Consider the following 24,889-nt stretch of genomic DNA (forward strand, 5'->3'; position numbering starts at 1 on the left):
TCTTCAAGCTTCCGCGTGGCGCGGACGGAGGAATGCCCACGGAAGACGTCAATGTCGGCGTTCTCGTTATCGACGACAAAAAGCAGCACCTCCTGCTCGTCCGGCCATCAATAACGCTTAGAGCGATTATCGCGAGGCAGTCGTAAACCGAGAGGATCTTCCACCGCTAAAAAACGATCCGCGGAGCTGCGGGAAGGGGCAGAGCTGCGGGAAGAGAAGACGAGCCCTCCCGCTTGGAATAAATGGGTACCGTTACTAAGTAGGACTCGAATCCCAGACTCTCCGATGCGGGAACGATAACGATTCGCTAACGGTACTCGCGTCGTCCTACAGATCGCTCCGAAACGGCAATTATCGCCGATGCTGCGCGTCGCACACGTTTCTCTCGAATTTAATCATAGATCTTGGAAATCACGAGTGGAAGGGAAACCAGCGCGGAATCCATCGCGAAAACTTGAAAGTTACCGTTGTTGCCGCTTTACGAGAGGTAACTGAATGAAATTACAGGTCTCGTTACATTGGATATGTTTATACATATATGGCCTTACCGTTAAATTATGTTATATGTATATGTGTTAATATATCCGTTATAACGCTATATATTGTAATATAGGTTGCTTGAAAAAATGTTAACACTTATATAGAAGTAACTCTTTTAGAGGAACAGAACTGACAATACAAGATATAGTAACAAATGTATTTTGTTATGAATTGTCTTCGAAGAATCTCCATGTGTTTCATTGTCAATACATTCTTCGAATATTCTCCAGGTTGTCTCCGGAGCCCTGAGGCACATTTCTTTAGGTACTTATTGTTGCAATCATATTTGCAATTTTCTGTCGGAGATCTCGCACATTACGATAATGGCGAACAAGTGGCGGACAAGTTCTTTGAAGATAAAATACATTTTTTACATTTGATATCTTGTATTATCAGTTCCGTGTCTCTAAAAAAAAACGTTATTTCCATATAAATTTTATTATCTTTCTAAAGCACCCTGCATATATTTGTGAAAAAAAGAAAGACAAATATACAATGTTATACAAATGTCAAGGACGCTTTATTCAAATCGAAATTGTTGACGTCACATCGCTGGGATATCGTAATGCCGGTGTCATTTCGCATTTTCCATCCCGGCGGAACCACTCTTTCTCCCCGAGAAACTGGAAATACGGACGCGGAGGGAAAAATGAATGGGCGCCTCGGCTAACGGCGATCGGCGGAGGAGGTAAAACGGAAAGTAAGGTACCCATTGGAAAAGTCGTGGAGGAAAAACGCGTAGGAAGCGTCGCGGGACGAGAGGATCGGAGAGAACCGGAGATTCCTCGGGAACGCGGTGAGATACGCGAGATCGTCGGGCAAACGCGTCGGGCGACGCGAGGCGAGGCGAGGCGAGACGTGACGAGCGGGAAGGTAAGGTAAGGTAACTCCGCGTAATCGAAGGTACGGCTACACGGCAAGACTCGGGGAAAATGTAAAGAGGAGGGAGGGAGGACTGACTACATGGAGTCAACGTTCCGGCCGGGTCAGCGACCACAATGCTCTCGCTCGCTCTCTCCCGATCGCCTCCTCTCCCTTCCTCGTCTTCACGTGGCTCCCGCGCCGCCGCGCTTCCCGGGAAGAGGCCCGGCTTCCTTGGGACGGAATCCTCCTCGCGAAAGCCTCGATCCTCTTTCTCTCTCTCTCTCCCTCCCTGTTATGAAAAGTATACGTCCTTGCGGAAAGCCGGAAACCGAGTCGTTCGCTCATCAAAGCTGATCAATGCTCGAAACCGATTCGATTCGTTAACGCGCGAGTACACGCGTTATTTTCTGTAACTTTCACATAGCGATGCTAATCGCTAAGCCTGGCTTAATGGTAGATTTAACAACAAACGTGATATCAGCTTGTTCAAGGTAGTAAAGGCAAAGATTCTCTATCACGACGCAGCTGCAGGGGAAAATGGCAGAGTTGTTTCGGGATTCATGATGAACGGCGCAAGAAGGACGTCTGAAATCGATTGACACGAAAGGAAGAAGTAAACATATAAATATTAAGTTTGTCAATCTCACGTATCTCTCTCTGGACTTGGTTTGATGAATGGATTTCACTTCTCTATGTAAGTTTACTTCTAATTTTAATTTCTAGTCCGAATATTTTGCAGACTAGGAATATTAGCAGAATTATAATTTGTATCAAATTATTAATTAAATGTTACATAGCGTTAACTCATGCAAAGCATTTTTCCTTGTTACTTGTTAATATAAATATTACATGAATTTCAAACTGTATTCTGGCTTTAATGCTTATTATCCTGGCATAGCGTGAACGCCTTGTTAAATGATAAAGAATTTAAACGTTTTCACAGACTTTAAAGGTAATGCTGAGTGTATTCTTACGAAATATCGTTTCTACGCAACTTTCTCATAACTTTAACGGGTCGCGCATGCACTTTTGCAGATTATCTATACGCGAAGTCCTCGAAGTCGCGGCGCAAGGATCAAGTCCCGTGTGTGCATCGTTGGAAGGAATGCACGGGCAATCCGCGAGAGACCTGTCCTGTCGTTTCGAAAGTTACGTGGCCAGACACAAGAGCCACGTATACATGTACCAGCGTTGAACGCCCGTCCGAGAGAAAGTTCCCCGCAACGGGGGAATCCGCTCTCCGTCTTCTTATCCTCATCTACGCCGCGCGTAAGAGGATCCCAAAGTGGATCGACCTCGTCGTCCCTTTAACGCTCTGCCAGTCTTCCCGCAGGTTCTGCGAAAGCCAAGAGGAGACAATTGAATCACGGTTACAGTTGGTTACAGTTAATCGGCATCGGAACGAACGAACGAACGAACGAACGAGAGAGAGAGAGAGAATTTTTATGCGGACGGAATTGACATTCGTCTCTTCAGCTCCGATAGACCGATGGAACCGTTATGGCCGAGAGAACTTGGATTACGGACTCTTGATAAAGATTCTTGATAATAATTCTTGAAAGATTCCAGTTTGAATGCTGGAGTACTCGACCGGACTTCGAGAGTCCGGATCTTGAAATGTCATAAAAGTCGCGTGATTTCTGAACGCGGGACGTCCCTCTCGCGTTCCTTCCTACCATGTTTACAAGCGCTCGCGATAACATTCACGTGCACGTGCAATTTAAGGCTCGCGATAACAAAAAATATCGCGTAGGTACTTATCGCTGAATGTTAATAATTAAATAAAGACTCGAAAAAGTACAAGCATCGATTATATATACATCTTTTTTTTAATAAGTTAATTATAAAACTTGAACTTTACTTTTCTCTAATTTTTAAAACAAAATTTCGAAGACTTTCGAAAGCTGCGGAGGGCCTGAGAACGCGAATGTCTCTGTCGAATTACTTGTTTGTTTCCAGTTCCCGTTCGGTATTGATGGCCAGGAATTTCGAGTTTTGCCACGTCGATCGAGCTGTTGCGTGAAGCAAACGGCGCCAATGATAAATTAAGAACTGTCGACGACAAAAAAAAGAAATGGAAATGCCTGATAAATTTTGAGCGATAGTGGTACGTCATAATCAAAATAACGCAACAATATTCATATTAATAATATATTCAAAGCGGTGACGAGTATCGATGGGACAGAGTCCGAGAGCGTAAACCGGATCTCGATGCTGGAATCCAGGCAGACTTTGCTCTCGCTGGGACTTCAACGCCGCTTTAATTATCTCTCAGGGACGTATTATCCGGGATTAAGACGCGGTTGCGCCAGTGGTTCCCTGAATTAAAGCCCGCGGCTTAGCTCTTCCCGGATTGCGGTCCTGCCTACGATAATGCCAGATGAAGAAAATCCGCCGAGATCAACGACAAGTGGCACGGTCGTCGGAAAATAATCGCGAGAAAGTCGCTGTTTTTTTTTTCCTGAACTATCGCACGAAGCTTATCTTCCTCTATTGAATAATAACACAACAACACAATAACAGAACTCGAAATAGAACTTGAATGACTCGCGCATAAAATCAGAACAGTATTCATTCGCAAATCGAGGGAATTATTTATGAGTTCGATTTGCGAATTTATGAGTTTGGACCTCCGGTTTTCGGTACAGAACGAGAAACGACTAAAGTTCATTCTCTCGCGATTGTTTAAAAAGGGAACTCTTTGCTAACGATTATTCAAGCTCGATCGTTTCCAAATCTAATCTGACGACGATTTTGGACGCAATTTTCGACGAGAACCTGACGAAATCTCTCGCGCGGTCCCGCGAGACGGTTCCGCGTGAAATTTGAAAAACGCCTCTTTCGTTCATCCGTGGACGGCGTGGACCCGCGTTCATCGACGACCCGCACATTCGTCCTTTCTTTAGCGGGCCGCTTGAACGCCGCCGGCGCCGGCCAATCGCGGCCCGCGGGCAACAGGTGGCCGGCCAATCGCAGCCGGCGGGCAACAGGTGATCGACCAATCCCCGCGCCGCGGCCGGCGACGCGGTCTAGGAACCGAGGTACCGAGGCGCTTCGATCCTCCAGGCAGGTATTCCTACGCCGACAGCTGTCCCATGCAGCCCATGCTCCTCTCTCTCTCTCTCTCTCCTTCCTTCTCTCTCTCGCTCCTTGGTAAGTGAAAGAACGCCTGGCCTTTTTCTAACAGTAGATTGAACAAGAAAGAAACAATTATCAAGAGAAACGGAGAGACGTCGCGAGCTGTGTTGATCGTCGCGTCTCTTTCTCTAATCTCTCTTCTACACAACGCGACGCGTGCGTAAATGTCGCGTGCTCCGGTGTGTTTACGTTTAGATTCGCGCGCGCGGATATCCAGATAAGGGATGAACGAGACGCGGGAGAGCGTCGAGGATGACCCGTGTCGCGTAATTCCGTATATCTCTGTCCTCGCGCGATCGTTTCGAACATTCAAACCTGACCGGACATGCGCGCGCGTGCACAAATTAACGATTGCTGCATAGGAACGGGGCAATATTTTATGCGAGCGCGCTTAATTAAACATGCATGAATACGTGCAATCTGACTGGGTCATCGTCGACTGCGCGCGTGTCGATATACTATGGATATAAAAAGTGCAAATTTATTGCAGCCGTCCGTGACGTACTCGCCTGGAGATTGAGAAACGCGCAGGAAACGGCGTCGAGTGTCGCGGCGTTATGACTCGGCGGAATCGGACGTTGCGGTGTTTCCGATGAAAATGTGCCTCGTCCCGTCGTTCGCCGAAGATGAGAGCGTTAAGGTCCACGCGCACAATCAAAATTATAAGGAACAGATATTAGCGATTAGGAATAAAGCTGGGGTATATAGCATTGATACGTGAAATCTGTTGCCTGTGTTATTCCCTGTCTCGGTTGCCCGTGTTTTTCATCGCGCATCCAGCTTTATTCCCGAATGCTTAATCACTAATGTCCGTTCCTTATATTTTTGATTGCGCGAGGGCCTTTATCGTCAATTAAGGGTCAACGATCAATCATAGACAAGCGACAGATCGATCCAACGGGTAGGCGTAAAACAAATTTTTTTAAATTGTAAACGACAAACTGCAGGACAAACAGACGAATGTGGGAGCCCATTTAATTGATGTCGGCTGACGCGAAACCTCGCGCCGCGCCGCTTTCCTCGGCCATTTTCCGCACTTTCTCTCATAATTGCGGCGATGCTTAAAAAAAGCAATCGCTTCCTCGCGATTTCTTTCGAGGCCGCGATTCAACCGCGAACGGAAAGAGCATCATCAGGCGCGCGCGATCGAAGACTCGAGATTTCCGGCGGCGATTTCCGTTTTTGCAACGCGATTGCAACGTTACCGATGGTATTCGTCATTGAAATTAAGGTCGGGGGGGGGGGGTCTCTCTCTTTCTCTCACTGTCCGTAATACACCTTGTATTACGCGGCAGGAAGTCGCATATAAATTCGACGATGTCGCGGCATAAATCGCAGGGCTCGTTACGAAATGGCACGAGCGCCGAAGGAATACGAAATTGCTGCGCTTCGCGGCGTCTAGCCGTACAGAATATATTTTATCATAAGAATAAGAAAAATGGAAAGAGGTGGGAAAAAAGCACGAGACTCGCGCGAATCGGCTGATAATCGGAATAACGAAAAAAAAAATACGAGTACTTCGTCCGACGAAATACATTTCGAGCTTCGCTCCGGCGAATTTTCTGAAAGGGTGTCTTTTTCTCGAAATTTTGAAACGTCTGCACGTGGCTCTCGTCCCTCCAATTGGATTCCGCGTCGCCAAGTATCTCCGTAACGTCTTTATTGACACCTGCCTTGCGTCGGAGCGAGCGTGCCGGAATAAATACCCCGACGGAGAACGAAACTTCGTGTACAAGCCTCGGTCGACGTCAAGGCCGCGGTCGCGATCGTGCGGGGTATCCAAACTGTCCAAGACTACACACAGAAAGGAAAATAAATGTCAAATCGAAACTTGTATACTCAATAATTAAATATTAACGCGTTCGTATTGTGCCGTATATACGCAACAATCAATAATCTTTTTAATAAGAATTTCAATCTTTTCGGCACTTCCTGAGCTGATGCACATTGGTGCGATAAGTTAGAGTGAATTAAAATATACTTGCCTCACTCTGACTTATTGCAATAGTGTGTGCATCAGTTCGGGAAGTTCTTCGAAAAAGAACAGACGGACGATTTGTGTCTTGCTGCGCGTAAGTACATTTGACGCGAGACACACTACTGCGTCTCTTGACAGACGTAGATAGATCGATTATGCGCTCAAGTTGGAGATATAAAGATATTCTTAGAAAAGAGGACACTAATGAATCAGATGCTTTATCTAATTGTACAGTTGCCGAGAAGAGAAGGAACACGCGTATCTCTGTCTTTCGACATGTCGTCAGCTGTTGCACACGAATATGCAGTCTATCTATATATAAGTCTAGATCCAGGACTCCCATACATCGGTACGTTCCTGTCCTGCGGTCACCCGGAATAATCGCGCGCGCGCGCGCGCGCGCGCACTCGCGCCATTTTCCCGCTCGACAGCCCGCGAGCGAGCGCGCGCTGCGCCCTTCTCACCGCGGTCCACGTTTCACGTCGCACAACAAAATTCCGGAGTAAAGGGAGTATCGGCGGACAACGCGGATATGGACGTCGAGGGAAGAAACGGCGCGTCTCAACGTTCCACGTGCGTGCCACATGGATCCGCCATGAGCGTAACGCGGCGCGGAGAGGCGAGGCGAGAGGCGAAACGCCGCGCCGTATTCAGGTAGATCGGTAGATGTGACCGGAGAGAGCGCGGGGAGACACTCGGCGAGCGGGGGAAGGGGGCGTCTGCGCACCTGGCGCGCGCGCGCGCGCCCGCCGCATCGAGCTTTTGCACCTTTCCCTCCGCGTCGTCGCCGCGATTTTTCTCCGCGGCTCTCCTCGTCGAGAAATCCGCCGCGGCCTTTCCCCGTCTCCCGCGCGTCTTTTCCACCTCGTTCCCGAACGCGTATACATATCGCGCGAGAGGTATCCTCCATTTCTTCCCTTCGCCATCTCTCTCTCTCTTTCACTCGGTTTCCCCTTCCCCCCTCGCCGTCTCTATCGTCTCCGTCCCCCTCCTCTTTCGTTCAGCAGGCGAACAGGCAGGTACATACTCGACGCTGTCCTTTTCCCCCTCCCCCCGCGGATCTTCCTCAGGTGGCCCGATTCCAAATACAGCCGCACACTTTTTCGAGCGACACCTATACAGCGCGACGCGGTATTTCGGAAGTTCGCGCCGGAAGGAGTAAATAACCGCGAGCGAACGGTGCTCAGGTCAATATGGCGGATATACGGGTATAGCCTCGTCTCTCTCTCCCTCGCTCCGAGTCTCTCTCTTATCTACGGTGAATCCAATCTCCGAATACTCGTTATCTTCACCGCGCGCGCGTCCCCGTCCCCCCTTCCCCCCCAGATTGACGCGCCACTTGAACGCGCAAAATTCTGCCGAACGTTTTTCGCCGTTTCGGGGGGGGGGGGGGACGGTTAATTCTTCTCCGCGAGGTACGCAACGGATATTCCCTTCCTTCTCTCTTTTTTTTTCTTTCGTTTAGTTCGACGTTCGACGTCGATCCGCGCACCTGTCTAACCCGTCGTTAACCCACGCGGATCGGAATTCCGCCAGATATTTATTTGTTTCGTTATTCGCCTCGCGAGAAGGAGCGAAAGAAAAAGAGAACCGTTCCTATGGCTGGCGCAACAAGTGTTTCCTCTCCCTCTCTTCCTCCACTCCTCTCTCTCTCTCTCCCTCTCTCTCGCTCTCTTCCGCGTGCTCCGATATCTTCGCCGCGCACCGGCATAACTCGTCATTAACGCCGCATGAAATTCCGCGTGATATTAATTCGTTTTTGCTGTTTGCTCGACAAGAACACCTTCCGCACGGCCCGCAATAAGCATTTCCTTCTCTCTCTCTCTCTCTCTCTCCCCTCCTCGCTCGCCGTAAGACGCCGAGCGAGCCAAGGGGGACTCCAGCCAACGAGAGAGAGAGAGGGGCCGCGTCGACGCGCAGTCGCCAGGTGAGGCAACGACGACGACGTGTTCGCCACGTTACGGGGGGATCGCGCGGTCAGTGCTGCGGAGAACCTTGCGACTTTCGACGGCGCTCCGTCCGAAGCGAGCGACCGACCGACCGTGGGGAGAGAGAGAGGAAGAGAGCGAGCACACCCGTAGTTACGCGCCCGCCTGTTCGAAATCGATCCTGCCTGTTTTTCTTTTTTTTTTTTTCATCTTCTCTTTTCGGTTACTCCATACTCCAGGTGCGCGCCGCCGTCGGTCGGACCGCCGTCGGACCCCATAACCTCAAAAGTCCACCGCGTCCGTCCGAGAGCCGTGAGAGAGAAATAATGTCGTGCGCGACGGATAATCAGTGAGGCGGATCAGTGACAGAGACGTCCCCCCCCCGGGACGTCGCGACGCCGCGCGTCCAGTGCGTCGAGAAGCAGCTCGGGAAGAAGATCGGGTGAAGAAAGGGGAGGAATCGGAGCAAGGGGGTCGTTTCGGAGCCGCCAGGTGCGCTCCCGCGGGGAACGATGACGGGAACGAGGACGGGAGGAACCGGGAATGGTGGTGGAGGAGGAAGTGGAGGAGCAGGAGGAAGCTCGCAAAATATTCTGGTCACCCTGTACGTGGCGACCGCCGGCCTCCAGGGCAACGCGCTCGGCTCCGACGAGGAGGAGATCACGCTGCTCGTCTACGTGCTCATCGACGAGCTGCAGAACAAGGTGAGGTAACGGCGGAAGGAGCGACGGGCGGGTGAAAGGGAGAAGGAGAGATCGCGCGCGCGCGCGCGCGCTCGCGCGAGGCGGAAGTGGTTTCGCCACGGACGAGTTGATCCCCCGCGGGCCCCGAGATGAGATTCATCTCCTCCCCGTGGAATCGTCCTCGCAGCCGCGAGAATCCCCGCTGACCTCGGTCGAACCCCCCCGGGATTTAGCCGAATCGTCGATCGACTTGTCGAGCGACGCGTGTATTTTGTTGACGCGCGACGGAGTCGTCGTTGTTTGTCGTCGTCGCGCGACAAGCGGGGAGTTTCGATCGGGGACGACGAGATTGTATTGGAAATTTCGCCGCGAGCGCGAGCTCCGCCGGTTGATCGACCGATCAAAAGCGGCTCGAAGTCTTCCTCTTATGTCCGTTTGTACGAATATGGATTAACTTTAATCTCCGTTTAATTCACCTTTCATCTTTTTCTAAGTTCTAAGAATTGGAAAAGGGTAAGAAGTAAGTTAAAGTTGAGAGAGATTAAAGTTGATCTCTGCATTGATAGAAATGGACGTTAATTTCTCAGCGAACTTGCCAACGCAAATTGTTGGCGCGAATCGAGTGGAGATTGATGTGAAGCGATAACTCTTGTTGTAGCGAAAAATGCGTTCGTTTCGAACGTGCTTTCTCACATTTTCTGGAAACACAGGTCGTGTCTTCCGCTTCAAGTCACGCGTTCAAAATGGGAGACTGTGTCTTACCTAAAATGTCCATTTCTACCAATGCGGATTAACTTGCTTTTTACCTTTTCCTAATTCTAAGAATTAGATTTATCTTCTTCTTAGAATTAGAAAAAGATAAAAAGCAATCTTTTTAACCGAGAAAAAGTTAATCTACCTCGGTAGAAATGAACATGAGGCCTATATTTATTATTGCGCTTCCGCGCAAGAAACTCCGTTGAAACTCCAAGTCTCGAAACGAGACAGTGTCAACAGACGAATCTCGAGAGTCAATATACGTGACGTCGCATTTGTAATCACGATTCGAGTGAGAAACTCATGTGAAGACGCCGCCTGCCTGAATCCGCCTTTTCGCGACTCGGCGGAGAGAAACGGAGGTGAATGGAAAGTGCCATTTAAGGCAAACTGAAACCATGACATGCGTTTGCATAACTTATTCAAAAAGGACTAGTTTTTGTTACGTAGCTGTCTTTAAAAGATATATCTGGCTGACGAAAGAATTTATTACCTTACGAAAAACATGCTTGGCACATCTAAGAATAATCAATCGATACAGCGTCTCGCGATACTTTTCGTAGAGTAGAATACTTTTAAAGTAAAATATTCTTTTCATAAAAAAAAAAGTTCAACTACGTCTTATCGCGAGCTGCGTATCTTTTACAGAAAGGAGAACGCTTCTCCGGAAATAAATAAAGATTCCTTTTGAATGAGTTGCATAAATATGTGTCACGATTTCTCGTAGATCTGCGCAGGGAGACTTTCGTCAACCTGCCGAAATTCATTTAACAGTTTTTAGCTATTCGCGTGTCTACACCGACCGCGACCATGACGATTCTATTGCCGGTAGACAGCTCGCGGCCCCGCGTGTCGCTTTCGAACGTAGGTTTTAGTTATGCAAATGTCCTCTCTCCGTACATCGTAAAGACTTAAAAGACTAAAGACGATCGCGCGTAATCTGAACATAAAGAGGAGCCAGTCGCGCTCGGCGAGACCCGCTTGATTCAGACCTGCCGGCCTAAAAGCCTCAAAATTCGTCGTAGCCCTAAACAGCTTAACAGGTACGAGAGATGCTTTTCTCCGCTAAATCGTAATAGATGCTAAAGATCGTTTCCGCGACGGCACGAGGTCGTGAATTGCGGTTTGCCCAACTCAATTCTGATTGTCCGATAACGGATACTCTGCCTCTAGGATCCTCCTAGCATTAGATAAATCGGCTAAATTGATTTACCGTCGCCTCTATTTTGCGTTACGTTTATCACGCTAAAGAAATCGGCGAATTATGTCGAGGGACGATTCTCGAAAATGTGATAAAGATCAATCGACATCAGTAGAATCGCTGATTTTATATCGAAAGATCAAGGCGCTTTCGTGATGTGCGCTCATCGGGCTCGCATCGATTAAGTATCATGATTAGCAAGTTTTTTAAAACGTTGTACCACGGGGCCTCGTCTCGACTCTCGACACGCGAGATGTAAACAAAAAAAAAAGCGATCTCGGCGAGCAGATCGCACGTTCGTCGCGATAATCGTCGCGTATCGGGTGATGACGAAGGAGGGCTTTTAACAGATGTTCTTCACCGAAAAAAGAGACATAATTAAAGAGGGGCGAAGGGAGTTTATCGAGATCACGCGGACTTTGCGCGGTGGATCGCGATCTCTCGTCGTGCAAATCGCGTGAACTCCCCCGGGCGATTTTAAAAGTGTTATTACTCTTAATTTAATAGAACCGATTCAGTTTTTATGCAGTTTAATACCTCATTCGACTGTAATTCTCTGCAATCACTCGCTTGATGCATTGTACAATTAATCAACGGTTAAATACGAGCGTAAGTGTTTTTTTTTTGTTTATGACGAAAGCGAGAAATCTCTTTTGCGCTCGGACAAATGATTTATCTTTTACGGGGCTATTATGGTTTCATGAACAGCTTAGAAACTTCGTCACGAATAGAAAAGATGTAGAAATCTAAGAGATCCGAGTTAAATTATGGCCATCAAGATGTGGTCTCCAGCAACGCGGTTTTGGACAAATATTTCATTTCGCCAAATATACGAGGTGTAACTCAATAAATTTTCCAAGTTTCAAGTCTACTTTTAGAATAGTTTTACTTTCGAAAATCCAATTGCTTGACCGGAAATTTTGTCTCTGACTTTCTCGTTTTTCCATGTCACTTATTCATCCATGAATTCTCAATGATTTTTATAACCTTTGTCGTCGCATTATTCATGTAGGTTGATTTATTTCCCTTAGAATTTAATGTCTCGCGCCGAAATAAAATGCGACGCAGTTTTCAGTAAATCTTAGCGTCAAATATTTTTAAATATATACTGACTCTTTAATATATAAAAGTATAAAAAATATTGGACGTCATCTTTTATATTATAAATTTTCGATTGTTGATTTATCAAACTTAAGTATTTGCATTTTATTCTTCGAAAAGTGTGACGTAGGAATACGTGTATAAGAAATATTTAGAATAAATGAATATTAATATTTCAGGTTATATAATTAAAATATTTATTCCTCAGAAAACGGTTACGTTAACTAGCATTTTTCTGCAGCTGTTCTATTCTAAATGCTATGTGTCTCGATAACAAAATTGCCGAGATAATATTATCAACTGAATTAAATTTTTACCGAAGCAATTGCATTCGCAGATAACAAAAACTCTTTAAGCATTATTGCATTTTTTTACCATTCTACTGAGCAATTATTTTAATTTAAAACATAGGCAGATATTGCAATATCTATATAATTTCCTTTTCTTATACATTATCCTTTTATGTATATATTTCCACTTTTCTCCGTTTTAGCATCAAAATCCACGTTTCTCCTTCGAAAACTGTATTCATACGCAATTCAATGCAATTTAATATACAACCCTTTTCAATTTAATTTAAACGAATGTTTAGAAGCGGGATATCTATTTCGTCTTGGCGATCGTTTCGTCGCGAAAGATTTTTGTGAAAGTCAGAGCGCAATTAAATCTTTTTATTTCATATATTCTCCTTAAAAATCATATAAAATTTACAAATTGGAAGAAATCGAGCCAAGAAATATTCTCGATTTATTAAAATCAGAAATAAAATCAAAATGGAATCGGGACGAGGAGAAAGTGAGGATCTCCGCGATGATCTGCAGAGATCATCGTTCCCCGATTTCGAAAATTACTATAATTATGTATTGTAATTAGGAATTCGTTTTCATTTCGCGAAACGGACTCGTATATTATTTCAAGCATTCGCGATTCCTGGCCCGAGTAGGCAAGCTCGAGATTATACAGACGCAATCGCAGGATTCGCGTACCGGATTGTGTCGCGATATACCGTATACCAGACACGAGATGTTTCTCGTGCCACCCCGGGTTGCGTGAATCGTGAATCTCGCGACGCCGCCGACGAATTCGCGGTTACGCAAAACCGCGGCTTCTCGCTCCCGAGTTCCCGCGGAAGCCGGTCTCTATCTATATCTTTCTCTCCTTTTCTCTCTCTCGTGGTGCGAGACGCTTGCGCGGTCATGCCCGTGCGTGTCGCCGGCTGCCATTGTTTCTCGAATTATCCGGCGGAGGCGGAGCATCGCGCCCTCGAAAGGTCGTCCATTACCTCCAGCCTTGTGCCGGCGCGATCACCCGGTTATATGCGCCTGGCGCCGTTCGCACGCTCTTTCTTCTTTTTTTCCTTTTCTTTATTTTTCCTCCCCTTTCTTTTCTCCGCTGATTCTGAACCGCGCTCTCTTCTTCTCTCTCCTCCCCTCCCCCTCGCGCTCCGATTGACCTTTCTCAATCCTGATTTCGTTTAAATGGCACCGTCCTAACTGCCGCGCCGGCTTGACAATCTCCCTCGAATTTCAATTTTATACCGGCTGCATCATTTTTCTCAGATTGAATAAGCCTAGTAGTTTCTCAATTTGTCTGTACTTCGATTTCGATTTTCACTCGCTCGCGTCTATACGAAATTTAATTTGAAAGTGCAGATGCTTGCGATCGCTCTGGCTCGGTCTTGCGCAAGGGTTGCGATACTCTTCCCTTCCGCGATTGAGACATTTTCTACGTTCCGCGCAATTTCGCCCCGGCCGCGGCGACGCTGAAGAAAAATTGTTAAAAACGAAAAATCGTGTCTAATGGTGTCCCGCAACGATGCTAAGGGTTTTACTTGTCTAATCTAATCTAAACGAGCCTACGGGAAATTCTACAGGAAATTCTACGGGAATTGAAGTTCTCGATCTTTTTAAGCAGATATCTAATGGACTTGTAATAGGATACGAGTCTTTATGCTTTTATTTTCTTTCTTAGCTATTCAGTCGCATAATGATTGTGCTAGTTTGCAAATTTTTATTTTTGTTCTTGCTCAATCAATAAATATCATAAAATTTTAAAGATATAGGCCTACACAAGGTACATTTGAAGGAAAAGAAAAATTCATCACATATCTTATTTAATTTTTTCAAGTATGACAAGTGATATTAGCAAATTGAAATATATTTAAAACATTTTAAATTAATACAAATAAATTATGATTATAAATAGAGCTATGGAGACTTCTATCAGTTAGGGAAGCTTATTATCAAGAAGGGACGAAAACGTGATGGGTTATCATTGCTGGTCTCTTCTATTGTAAGAGAAACAGGCCCATAAAAGCTTACAAAAGGCAAGATACTAAACAAAAAATTTGTACGTTCCTTTTTTGAGTTATAGACAAAGTTATTGCAAATATAAAACAGAAAATATTCTTCGACTTTCATACTGTTACTTATTTTCCTAAAATTTAAAGGAAAAAATTGCGAGGCACTTTTAGATGCGTAGGAATTTTTGGTTGGCATACAACCAACGAGAACAGAGGAATAAAAACAATAGGAAACGGGTCTTTGGTTGGTCACGAGCAAAAACCGCTGTAGACCAGTTACAAAATACAAGATTCTACATCGACGTTCGCCGACGTTCTTGTTCTTCCTCACGTTTCTTGGATCAATCTCGCGACACGCGACATAACGCGTCTCTCGTTTCGAGAAATCTAGCGCGCGCGCGTTGCGGCAACAGGTGCTCCCGGTTTCCTTTATTCTTCGTTGCGAATCGTGTCTTGCACGAGTGCGCCCGGGTCCCATCTGGTCGGCCGTTTCCTTTTTTCTCCCCCCCCCCCCTCGAGTCGCATACCTGCCTGCCTATAATCTCGAATGGTGCCCCGATCGGGGACAACGGCCGCGAGCGAGCGAGCGAGCGAGAGGCGCTCCTCTCCGGTCTCTCCCCCGGTTACGGAGAGGAAATCGAACGATAAGCACAACGTCGCGTTGTTGCTGATTATGATATCGTCTCGGATAGCGGTATCTGACATAATGCCTCGCCTCGAAAATTGCCACTCGGATTTTCCAGGGCAGTGTCTGCCAGCTCTCGCGGATTGTCGCCGAGTTAAGAATGTCGGTATAGTATCCCAGATTTCTGCGATAATACATATCCGTCTTATGAATTTTCGTCTGATCGCCTGTCTTTTATCGCACTGCATATTTTTTTCAAACAACAAATTTTTGGAGGATTAACGACGACATGAATAAAGAACGTTGACTCAGTTAACTGTTGAATTAACGCACGACATTCGTAACTACCTACAATCGAATAACGATACAACGGGAGTACATAACGTTTATCAGGATTAATATAATTTTAAGTTCTAAGTTTGACAGGAGAGGAAATGCGAGCGTAAATTATTCACGTGACGAGTAAGATACTTGTCTATCTTGATTCTAGTTACTATCTATTTACTCATTTGCAATTGTAAATTGACGCGCAGGCTGTTTTTACACAGCTTTTTTTTACGTCGAAAAACAATTGCGCGCAAAAAAAAGAAGCTTGAGAAACATTATCGGGGAGTTTTATCTTTTTTCTTCTTCAGTAAATGATGCTACAAAGACATTTGAAATTACAAGTAATTACACAACAAATTGAATGGACGCGCAAGTCTTTTGAGTCTTCCTTTTGAATCCTTTACTAATCTGCGTTTATCTATACCTACTGATATATTTTGTTTATACAATCTACAGTTATCAAACAAAGACTGACTTATCTAAACTTATCGTATATAAATTAACTAACTTATCAGATATCGTGCAGCTGCTGAAAGCTAATTGTAAGCTACAACTGTCAGTAGTATCCTAGATTTCTACGATAATACATCCATCATATAGATTCGTCTCCTCGCCTGTCCTTTATCGCATTACATTACAGATTCTTTCGAGCAATAAATTTTTCACGGATTAACACGACGACGTGGATAAATAAATAATTGTCGTATATCGCAACGAAAAGTTGCAGTTCGGTTTCGACAATTTACGAGTATTCCTCGCGGCCGATGCTTCTCGAACGGAATTAATTAACAGAAAGCTGAGAAAGAGCAAACTGCATGCCCATAGAAACATATCGTTATTTATGAAATACGATCGTCTGGCGACGGGATTCAATTACTCTCTTCAAGCGTCAGTAAACCACGGTTTACTCTACGACCAATTTCATAACTCTTTGCGGTGAGGCCTGGTTGATGCCCGGCCAGGTATATTGCGCCGGTATATCCCGTCGCAGATTTGTTAGAGCATTCTCTCTCGTGAGAAGCGAGAGGACGTTGACTTATGCTGACAGCAAGGCTGCGGCTCTGTATCTCGAAACACGCGCCGCCGGCGTCAGGGACGCAAAACGAGGCGATACGTCCGCCGGCAGATTGAAATCCTGCGGATTTCCGCGGCATCCGGCCTCTCGCGATTTTGCTCAAAACTCGACGTACAGTACATATACCTACACCCGAATCTTTGCTCAAGCGAGACTCGCTAATATTTGAGCGGCCCGGAAAGTCGCTTGTTTGTCGTAACTCGCGTTTTTCCTCCTCCTCGAACGAGACGCGTTTCCTCGGGAATTAACGTCGCTTAATTATACATGCGGACACTTTTGCATATGTACACGGCGAACGGTGGAGGGAGCCCGGGGAGCCGTGTTTTTCGAGGAGCGAAGCGCGCGCGCGCGGGTTCTTTAGGTCAGTTTAGGTCTTAGGTATTCGTCTATCAAACAGAGGTGGACGTGCATCTTTCATGAGCCGGTCTCTCCACACGAATCTCCCTCTCGTAGACTCTCGCCTCCGACTTTCCGTAACCAACATTCCGCTCCGTGTACACGCGAGCCGTAGGTACGTTCGCGCGCGCGACCGACCGCCCCATTCCGGTCCACCATCTTAACTCTTTCCTCTCTTCCCACCTTCCTTCCTCGATCGCGATGGTCTCTCCCACCCCGGTCCGGCTTCCACCATGGTCGCCGGCTGCGAATCGGGATTGCGTCTCGACTCGCCGAGCGAGCGCCGGGACACGCAATCACATATCAAGAACAAGATATACGCCTGTATCGCGGGATAGATTAGGCCTTCCATTACGAGGCCTCGCTAATTCCACGTTAAGAAAAGAATCGCAGCGAGAGATCTCTCCGGTCCGCGAGAGAAGCGGATCGTCCCCCCCGGCCCCGGGCCGGTCGTCTCGTTCGATCAACCTGGAGATGGACACGTGACGGTAATGACAACTCGCGTTATGTCATCCTCGCAGGGACGCGACGTCGAGCGTGACCCGGTAGACGTCGAATTACGTAACTCGTCACGTTTGCATTCCCATTTGTCTTCTCGTTCCCTCTGCCTCTCTCTCTCTCTCTCTCTCTCTCTCTCTCTCTTTCTCGACGAGGAGGACGGGTATTCTTGTCGTCTCCTGAAGCGGGACCTTTGACCCTCCCGGACTTCACCTCACCGCGATCCCGCAACGTCGCAGTTTGACCGGCGCATTTGCAATTTATGAGAGTACTTCGCGTGTATATAACGTTTGATTCGACCTTGTATACAACCGCGGCGGTTTTATATACGGTTGCAACATCCTCGTCGTCGGCAAAACGAAGAAGGAGAGAACGTTATACGTCGCCGCCACTCTCGCCCCGCCGATTTCTCTTCTGCTCTCCTTTTCCTCCTTTTTTTTCCCCCTATTTTCTACTTCGTTTTCTCCGCACGGCGCGTGCCACGATTTCAGCGCCATTCGCTATAGCTTGGAGGTGATAGTATTGGTGGAATACTCTTTCGTTCATTGAACCCTCGTCCTTCGGAAAGCTCTGTCTTTCTTGTGCATCGGATCCGCACCGGAAGACGCTCGAGTACGAAATTAAGCTCGTTTGTTAATAGTATTTAGTAGTATTTATTTAGTAATAGTATTTACAGCATAATTAGTAATATATATTTAATATTTATAGTATTTAGTATTTAGTATTTGGTATGTGGTACCAGTAATAGTATTTAGTATTTGACAACGTATGGTTGATAACGCGAGGTTTGCAAAAACCTACCGAAATTGATGGCTATAATTATCGAGGAAAAACGCATCGTTTGTAATCTTCTCAAAAAACAAATCGCGATTACGATTTCGCGTCTTTTCGAATTCGCGCACCGTTTCGCCGTTTAAGAATTCCAAAGGATATTCGCGGAACCTTCTTTCTATGCAGTTTGAAACGTACGTCCCTCTCTCGCGAGCTTCCGAGAAAGCGGGACCGGCTCCACGGTTTTTCGGTAAGTTATTCCTGTCGCGTGCGTGCAAAAAGGATCTCGCGCAGCGACGAAGGCCGGTCGAAGGAGCGAGTTATATTTACGTAATGCCCGGTGAGAGAGAGAGATCCTTCTCGTATTGCGCCACGGCTTTTCATCGACGCGGCATCATTCGAAGACGCTTGATCCGCGCTGCGCGGTTGCGAATGTTGCGATGATAAATCGTGCCTCCGGCAGAACCACCTTGATCTGTTAACCCCGCGCGTCAAAGAACCTGCCTATTATATTTCTTGCACGAACATACGTCGTCGCGAGCGCGAATAGAACGCGAATAGAGCTATAAATATTCCAATACTCGTATCTCTATGAATAAAAATTAGGATTAATATTAAAAGCTGCGTAATTCGAAGCGCTGGAAATAGAAATATAGCTGAATACGTTCGACTATTTGTCTGCGCGTTGATTTTGTGCTATTCGAAAGTTTTTGGTGCGATTAAAAGGAGGATTGGATAAAAGATTAACAGGAAGTCACATCTAACAGATCTCGATACAAGTTAGACCTGCAACTACACTGTTGAATATTAAAAGATGAAATTTAACCCAATACTTTAAGTTAAATAACATTTTGTTATTTTTAACTACCATGTGTGTCGAAATTTATTATTTTCACAAAACAGTATTATTTTAAATTCATTGGTTTATAGTTAAATTAATGACATATCGAGTAGGAGCAGTGGCGACCTACAGGAATGGTTAAAAATTACTCAAATTGAGTACAATTTGACACGAATTTAACAGTGTGACCAAAGCAGTCAAATGATATATATTTTTTTAATTATAATCATTTAATCATTTAATTTTAATCGTAAAATTAATCGATTTTATAACGGGGCACTTTCTGAGGTTTTCGTGACTTTTGTAGTAATATAAATTGATTAAATTGATCGATTTACTTTTTCTCTTCATATTTTCTTTCAAAGATATAGTATAATTAATTAGTGGAAATTAATCATCGATAGTTCCAAGGACGGTGAGCATAATCCGGGTTAACACCGAATTTACTGCGATATTCGAATTAACGTCCGAATATATTCTTAATTTGAAGAAGTCGCGGCGCGATAAGAATATAACCGTGAGGTTGAACGTGATTGCGCGACGTAAACTAAGACACAAATAAATACATAAAAGAAAGCTTAAACGCGCGCAAAAGTCCGCGCGATAAGCTTTTCTCGCGCGTCTCCGCGAGTTATCGCGGAAAATTATTTTCGGAAAACGATCTCGTCGTAACTGCTTTCGAGGCGCTAGCGTCATTGTTATTATTACTCTTAGTATTAGTAGCTATTATTATACTCAGTATTAATAGCGACGGTAATTTTAAGACATTCTGTACATCGGAGCACATGGTAATGATCGGAGACATACGTATTATCATTCGAATGTGTTTATGCTGATTTAGTACTCACGTGTATACCTGCATAAAAGATATGCGGGCTCAGCAAGGTCGAGGGGCTTTCGTACTTTGTCCATTCGTTCTTCGAAGACCGCGTCGCGTCGTTAGACCACGTCAGAATCAAAACATGACGAGTCTCGCAAACTTTGTCGCACTAGTCCTGCAAGACGATTCGAAAGATTCGATCCTGCGATAAGAGGTCTCAGCTTCCTTCGAAATTTGGAAAAAAAAATTCGCATAAAACTGAAATCAGAACATTGTTAAATTCGCAGTGTCAAATTATACTCCTCGTTATACTCTATTTGAGTAATTTTTAACCATTCCTGTAGGTCGCCACTGCTCCTACTCAATATATCGTTAATTTAACTAAACCAATGAATTTTGTGTTTAAATAATAAATTTCAACACACATGGTAGTTAAAAATTTTAAAAAATGTTATTTAACTCAAGGTATTGGTTTCAATTTCATCCTTTAATATTTAACAGTAAGGCATTACGCGTTGATCGATTTCCGAGAAACGGAATTAGCCTGGGAATTCTCGAATATACATTTTTATTTATTTACAGTAACAACGCGGGATGCGAAATTTCGCGGTGTAAAAAATCGCGAACTTAGAGAATCGCTGTCTTGACGTCTTGAGGTAACGTTTCGTAATATTTCCTTCGCTCGGTGGCCTCTCGTTCGCGCGGCCTCGCGATTTCTTTTCTCATTATTAGTTGAAGAAAGAAGTCTGAATGGCCCATTCGACGATTTACGATTCTCTATTGTTCTGCTTTTTTTTTATACGTGCGAGATCCTGAACCAATAGCTATAATTTCGCGTAACGTTTTAATTATTTAATTATAAGCAACTCATTTATGCTCTCGACATTGAAATGTCATCATGTAGCTTGTGTAACGTGGTGTTGTAACGTGTAACCTGTTGGTAAAAAAAAAAACCTTTTTACACAATCGAATTAAGGAAACTCTTTTTTAACTTCCAACGTCCCTCCAAAAAAATGTATAGCTAGCGGCGCCGGTGCCATTATGCCGATTATCACTATTCCAAGCTGTCGGGGCACCGATGCACCTCCAGCTGCCCCTTCCGATATGCAATCGTCGCAGCTGCGGCGGAAACGCGTCGGTCTCGTCGCAGGCGCATCTAGGCGTTAATACCGCTAATCGCGATGCATTATCGATGCACGAGAAAACGCACGGGTCAGGTTCAAGGTGCTCGTGACCTTGACCGCGCTGTCGTAGACCCCGACCGTCCGGTTCTGCGTTTCGATCGAAAAGAATCTTCCCGGATCCCCCTCTCGTCCCCCTTCGGAATGTTTCGACAGAGCATATTTCTGCAAACGGGGGGAGGGGGAGAAGAAAAAGCGAAACATGCGACGATAACAAAACGGAACGTGTCTCTTCGCGTAATCGTCTGGATTTTATTCGTATCGGACCGTATGTTTATGGATTAAGTCAAGTAACTGTAAGTAACGCTTGCGACGAGGAGCGGTGCGGGGAAGTAACAAACACGTGGCGATAACGAAATGGAACGCCGATCGTGTGCGATCGCTGAGATTTTTATTCACGGAAGTAATTTTTAATCGGCCTAACTGGCCAAGTTTATTGAATAAAATTCATAACGTTTCGACCAAGGATTATGATCTTTTTCAAAATGTAAATTAGAGTCATGCACTGTTAAATTCGCACTGTCAAATTATTTTCAATTTGAGTCATTTTTAACCGTTTCTACATGTCCATTGCTCCTTAAAAAAAATGTCGTTAATTTAACTAAACCAATAGAGTTAAAATAACACTGTTTCGTGTTAAAATAATAGACGCATTTCGACGCATTGGTAGTTAAAAATAAAATGTTATTTAACTCAAGGTATTGTTTTGAATTTCATCCTTTAATATTTAGTAATTGATAATTTATTTGAAGTCTAAAGAGTCTACTAATTATTAAATCCTCTAGTATTTAATAATTAGTAGACTTTGTAATATAGTAGACTTACAAAAAATCTCTGTAATTATGCCCAAACTACGTCATATAAGTCTAAAAGCTGAATTATAAGTCCAATTTTTATTCACATCTGCGGGTGGAAATAAAACGGAACGTCTAACGAAGTAAGAACGAGGCAAAAACATGCTCGTTTCACAAAGACGATTCTTTTCTCTTACTACGAATCTTATCCCGCACGAATGTTAGGACAGATGGGACCTAATACAGTCGCGCGAAGTGTCGTAACGCACAATCCGCGCGTCGCTCGTTTTCCTTTCGCAATAACATTTTTCATAACATTTACTTTCGCGCGGTGAGTGCAGGTGAGTGTTTCGACTTTGAGCGCGGAAGCGGCTCGCGCTCGCGTTTTATTTTCTGCCTCGTACTTCGCGACTCGCCTCGATAAGCACGGAAGCGAAAGCGTATGTCGTCCCGCTTTTGTTCGCCCGCGCCGTCCGATATCAGATAAAATTTAAGTTGCGTCTCTCCCCCCCCCCCCCCCGTTGTGCTGCGCGTGGAATATAAGTAATTGATTGCGTCTTTCGCGCGCCGCATAGCAACAGCCTCGCCGCTCGAGGGAGTTTTTTGCCACGGCGTCGCTTCCTCACGGACTCGGGCACGATTCTTTTTGCAGGTGCTGGGCAGGCAGCAGTACATCGTGCGACCGATGGTAATGGAGGAGAGTTGCACGCCCGGGACCGGCAGCGAGAACCCAGCGATTGCCGGAAGTAGCGGAATCATTAGCGAGGCCGCGCTGGCACACGCGCCAGCCTTGACCGAGCGAAACCTCCGGGAGTACGGGATTCCTCTGCAGCAGGCTATCGAAAAGGTGCCCCTTATATCGACGACAATGAAACGGATCTGAGATATTCATTGAGCAGTTAATTAAAGAGCCACAGGCTATTAGAAATACTCGACGAATAGAAATTTTCATTATTTATCGAGAGATTGCTAAAAGAAAGTTAATAGAAAAGACAGGTTTGCTCATCATTTCTTGTCTGTTGAGAAATAAAGATATGAATATTTCAGGAGACTTTGGTTAAAAGATAATCCCTTGAGCGAAAAGTATTTGTTTAACATCAAAAGTGTAATCCCTTTCGATCAAGACATTATTTATTTATTTATGTATAAATAAACGGGATTAAAGGAGATCCTTTTAGCGCACATAGTATGGTTATAATTACAACATCAGCAAAAAACGCAGAATAAGAAAGAAGAATATAAGAATAAGTTATTTCAGTCATTATCAGTAAGTTATATAAGAAATTGCGCCAAAAATATGAAAAATCGCGGAATATTTGAAGTATTTTGAAAGCTGAAATTTATCTTTCTTTTGAAGATATTATACATGTATCGATTGCTGATATTTCGCGCGATTCGTCAACAATATTCTCAAAGGATTATATAATAACGATAAAATAATCTAACTGCACAGTGCACATCCAGTATCGATGTCTTATTTCTATTTCAAGTTTGAGACCTGGTGGAGCTCCGTGCCTGGCGTAACTTCCGGTGTTCAGCCGCGATTCGTCGTGGACGGCCAGGCGCCGATGAGGCAGTGCCTGCATCCGGAGGCTTGCAACAAGGACATCGAGCTGCCGGAACACTACAACTACTTCCACGATCTCCGGAAGGATTTCGTAGAGTGCTACTCGTCTCACGGGGAGTTATCGACCCTCGGAGTGCAAGAGATGCTGCAATGTATCCTTTCACGCTTACGTAAAAACTGTCATCGGTCGTCGAGCTGATTTCGTTGCGTATATGTTTCCTATGTCGTGTCCTTTTACACATTTTTAGTCTCTTTTTCTTTTTCGTTCCGTCTACAATTTGCAACGTTATCTTTGACATCAGTGCCACTACATGCGACTAATTTAACAATTTATTCATACACATATAAGAAATTTTATTGCGATTTTTCGATATGAATTTTCTCGTCTTCGATTTAGAGGATATCAAGGAAATTGTGGGACAATTTATTTTAGCTAACGATCTCTTTAACCCGTTGCTATTCTCAGACAACAGTTACCTCCGAAAAGCGATCTATCGCGCCCCTCAGATTAGATCCTAAATTTCTTCACGGAAGAATCGGCCGTGGTCGAATAAAATCTCACTCGGAGCAGTCCGTACTCCAAAGTGTGCTGTGCCAGTTAAGGAATCTCACGCGGTATTGTATGCTAATACAAATGCGCACGTCCTCGCCCATGATGTATCGGTAACGGTGCTCGGCCGCAGAATGGTATGGCAGTCTCGTGTTCGAGCTTAAGCGGCGTAACGCCGACACGGGCACGTCCGACGAAGAAATTCACCCACGTGTCCGTGGCCGCCTGTGAATTTCCACGTCGGGGACCTTCGCGTCGCGTGGCCGTCAGACGGCGCGACGGAAGTAACACTCGTCGCGATCCCCGACGACGGCATCGGTCGCCCCGAGCGGAGCCAGTAGCGAGTAGTCTCTGCGGTCGTACGGAGTACGAGCACACGTGTCGCTGCCATCCGCGGACTCAAACGCGATCGTGACGAATTCTCTGGCCGTCTCTGCCTGATCTGCGACGTGTCTGAATTGTCGCGGATTGGATTAGAAAAGATCAAAAGGAAGGAGAGAAAATTGAAATCCTGGAAGTCGCAGCATCAGCTCCTTCTGGAGTGACGGACTCTTCCTGAGCTTTAATTTAAGGCTTGACGCGCCTTAAATTAAATCGGAATCGAAGCCGCGGACAGGTACGTTTTCGTTCCGCATCTGCCTGCGGGCCGGGGTGAAAAGATAACTGGAACATCTGATTAATTGCATTCGAAGAGTCGTTTGAATAATAAGATTCCGTTATCAACCGCGCCTCAAGCTTGATACGGGGAGATCTTTTAATCCCACATGTTAATTAAATTAATCGCGATTTTCATTTATTTATAAAGGTGACGTTTGATTCGATAAAGACGTATCGTCTTCATTTTATTCGCGGATGAAATTTATCTCGATACTTGCGTCCTAACGGCGAATAGTAATGCGGTCTCCCGTTCTCGATTCATCTCACTCCTGTTCTACGACAACGCGAGGACATCG

At 45.3% G+C, this 24,889-nt stretch overlaps 1 protein-coding gene and 1 long non-coding RNA gene across 3 annotated transcripts in view; both read left to right on the forward strand.

Moving 5' to 3' along the window:
• The first annotated feature begins 1,168 nt into the window (after window positions 1-1,168).
• Window positions 1,169-3,219, forward strand: LOC139779425 (uncharacterized). The gene is made up of 2 exons (XR_011719897.1): window positions 1,169-2,098; window positions 2,440-3,219. It is a non-coding gene; the product is annotated as an uncharacterized lncRNA (long non-coding RNA).
• A 5,237-nt stretch (window positions 3,220-8,456) lies between these two features.
• The window catches only part of LOC139779417 (RNA-binding protein fusilli-like), a 34,124-nt gene continuing 17,691 nt past the window's right edge, over window positions 8,457-24,889 (forward strand). Inside the window, exons 1-3 of one of the 2 annotated variants that reach the window (XM_071717762.1) lie at window positions 8,457-9,152; window positions 22,472-22,666; window positions 23,310-23,538. In XM_071717762.1, the coding sequence (XP_071573863.1) occupies window positions 8,961-9,152; window positions 22,472-22,666; window positions 23,310-23,538 (616 nt within the window). In that variant the 5' untranslated portion in view covers window positions 8,457-8,960. The remainder of the gene's footprint in view (window positions 9,153-22,471; window positions 22,667-23,309; window positions 23,539-24,889) is intronic. The other variant, XM_071717763.1, reaches the window with a different exon arrangement.

The sequence above is a fragment of the Temnothorax nylanderi genome, unplaced genomic scaffold, assembly GCF_030848795.1.
Source record: "Temnothorax nylanderi isolate EJ_2023f unplaced genomic scaffold, tnyl_v1.0 TNYL_tig0226_pilon, whole genome shotgun sequence".
In the NCBI taxonomy this organism is placed as follows: domain Eukaryota; kingdom Metazoa; phylum Arthropoda; class Insecta; order Hymenoptera; family Formicidae; genus Temnothorax; species Temnothorax nylanderi.